The 2,862-nt window shown below is 33.5% G+C and overlaps 1 protein-coding gene across 1 annotated transcript in view; it reads right to left on the bottom strand.

Moving 5' to 3' along the window:
* Nucleotides 1-910: 910 nt before the first annotated feature.
* The window catches only part of LOC107738663 (proteasome subunit alpha type-4-like), a 6,047-nt gene continuing 4,095 nt past the window's right edge, over nt 911-2,862 (bottom strand). The window contains exons 8-9 of the mRNA XM_016550444.1: nt 1,758-1,881; nt 911-1,122 (exon numbers count right to left, since the gene is read on the bottom strand). Of these exons, the coding sequence (XP_016405930.1) occupies nt 968-1,122; nt 1,758-1,881 (279 nt within the window). The 3' untranslated portion in view covers nt 911-967. The remainder of the gene's footprint in view (nt 1,123-1,757; nt 1,882-2,862) is intronic.

Below are 2,862 nucleotides of genomic sequence, written 5' to 3'. Positions count from 1 at the left end.
GTCTTAGTACACGATATAACTACAGAATTGTCAAGTTTTAAATAGGAAAAATATCGAAACTCTTTGGTCATTTTTGAGCGAGATGCTAACGGTCTAATCAGATTCAATGATCTATGCTAAGCTACAGCTAAAAGTGCTACCGCCAGACCCGGAGATCGGCTGAATGGATTCGAAAACGGTAAAACTCAACTGTTTAACTCTAGGGGAGTTGGAAAATAAGCCTATTTTCAAAAATAGTGGAGTGCTCCTTTAAGGTCTATAAATTATAAATGGAAAGATTCTATAGCTTTACATTGTTTGAATGAGGACCTATATTTTTGTAAAATTGACTCCATGATAGCACGGAGATGTCTATTTGACATCTGCATTTACATCTGCAAGACGTATTTTTTAGTGTTTGCTCATCTGCCATACATCTATATCAGATGTCAAATAGACGTTTAGAAAATGTCTTTAAGATGTTTATGATTTAGAAAGCATGTAAAACTGACATCTTAAAGACGTCTGTCAGATGTTTGTACACAGCTTTTAAGATTTCCAGATGAAGCGATCTTTAACAGACATCTTGCAGATGTACGTGTGCTATCTGGGCTAGTATCTATGGCATTTTATGGTTACCATAGTAGTTTTTTGGTTAATGCAGAAATGCAGTCTCAGCCCACACAACCTGAAAACTCTTAGTTTACACAACACTCACATTAGAGGCAGAAATTTCCAGATGAATGCTTTTACATTTTAGCTATTATTCAACATCTAACCACCAGCTGTGGACATTAAGTGAGGAGCCTTCTAGATTTTCCTCACTCAGAATGTGCATTCAATTATAAGAAAGAGAACTACTAGACATGTTTATCTTTTCGTTTTGAGTTTAATAAAGAAAATGACAGATCGACAGACAGAGCAATATGAATCTCTCTTTGAATCCCAGCGGGCGTTTGCATTTTAATAGAAAACAAGTGCAAATGTTTTATTTGTCTTTCTCCTTCTGTTCTTTCTCTTTCTTGTCTTTCTCGGCTTTGGCCTCTTCTGCTTCGTGTTTCTTGATGAGCCCTTCCACTTCCTTCTGCTTGAGGACTTTGATTCTGGTCTTGCCGTTCTCTCGTGTCAGTGTGGCAATCTCCACTACGAAGATGGACAGAAAAAGGGAACACAATTAGATGTTTGTCCATAAAATTTGAAATTTTAAAGACTGTTCACACTGAATCTACTGAAACTGAATCTACTGATCATCTTCAACATCTGTGAACAAGTATGCAACATATTTCTGCATGTAAGAGTTTCAAGGTAAAGAAAATAAAAAAGCTGATTGTAAGGTAGTCTAAATAAATACAAATAAATATATAAAAAAATAATATAAATAATAATATATTTGTTAATATTTTAATAAATCTAATATAGTCACAAATGCACTAAAAAAGGCAACATTTTCTATTGGTAATTTCATGTCAATTGTTTTTTTTTTTGTTGCAACTGCAAAAAAGGTTGCAATCGAGACCTAAAACGCACTAAATTTACAGAATGTCTATTGTTTAAAAGTGTTTGTTGTTTTATGACCGTTCTGACAGTAACTGTGTGTTACTGCAATTCAGCACATGATCAGCTGCATTAAGTTGAGAGCTCAGATGGATTGTGGGTCTGTATATGGTGTCATGATCATTAATAATGCAGAAGTCTGCTCTCCGCCAGACTGCTTCGATCTATCTGCCTCGTCTGCATGCTAAAACATTTATTCCATCTCCGTCTTGCCAAACACACACCTTTCTCTGCTGAAAGCTTGCTGACGTCCATGGTCTTGTTCAGCACTTTGACGGCGAGAGCGAGGGCAGACGACAGAGTCATCTCTCCCTCTTTATAGTCCTGCTTCAGCATTGACACAGCAGCCTAAAACACACAAACACACACTTTTAAGTCTCTGAACTGGTGTTTTGATATCTTTTTTTGTCAGAGAATAGAACAGAAGTCTTGAATTAAGGACAGGTGTCTCGTCGCCATCTACTGGTTAGAGAAGATATTATTTTATTACAGTATTTATTATAGAATAAATTTTATTATTACAGTGCACTAGTAGACGGACATGATGATTGGTCATAACATTTTTTTAAGAGGTTCTTTTTTTAATAAGCATGAAAAAAAATCACTCAACTTTAAGAGAAAACTTGAATTCCAACATGCAACCTCACAGTTTGACAAACAAAAAAGTAATGACACAATCTACATGCTTAATTATTGATAAAAAGCAGTATAACGTAACATACGTAAAATGCTTTGTGAGGACATCTGGGAACACTTTGAAGTAATAACTCTTGCATATTCTGTGTTGCTTTTTGAGAGAAAAATCTGAGATGTTAATTAGTGCTGTCAATCGATTAAAAAAATTAACTAATTAATCACACATTTTTTCTGAAATTAATCGTGATTAATTGCAATAATTTCACAATCAATCTTCAAATTAACGTAGAAACAACAAAGACAGTATATTTTTAATATTTGTTTAATGGCATCTTTTTTTATGACTGAAGGTGAGTATCACTGATACCAATACTACTGATGTCTCTTTGAAATAGTTTTTTTCCCCTAATATTTAATCTTTGACTATAACCATTCAACATTACAGTATAATTGAGAGCTATCAATTTGAACATTTATTCGAGTTTAAAAAATAACTACTTCTAATTTAAGTGAACTTGAAACAATCTTCACATAAACCCATTATAATAAATGTCATATTTAGCTACATGTGCCCTTCAGCAGAAATATACAGAAATTGAATAAACTTATCAAACACTAAATTCTAAATTAAATATGGAGGAATCCTTAAAGCTATAAAAGTTATTGATTTCCTCTTTTTTTTCTTTTTGTCTT

This window comes from Sinocyclocheilus rhinocerous, unplaced genomic scaffold (assembly GCF_001515625.1).
Source record: "Sinocyclocheilus rhinocerous isolate Xijiao unplaced genomic scaffold, SAMN03320098_v1.1 scaffold2149, whole genome shotgun sequence".
NCBI lineage: Eukaryota > Metazoa > Chordata > Actinopteri > Cypriniformes > Cyprinidae > Sinocyclocheilus > Sinocyclocheilus rhinocerous.
Note: the sequence above shows the minus strand (reverse complement) of the source record. Positions and strands in the feature narration are given on the sequence as shown.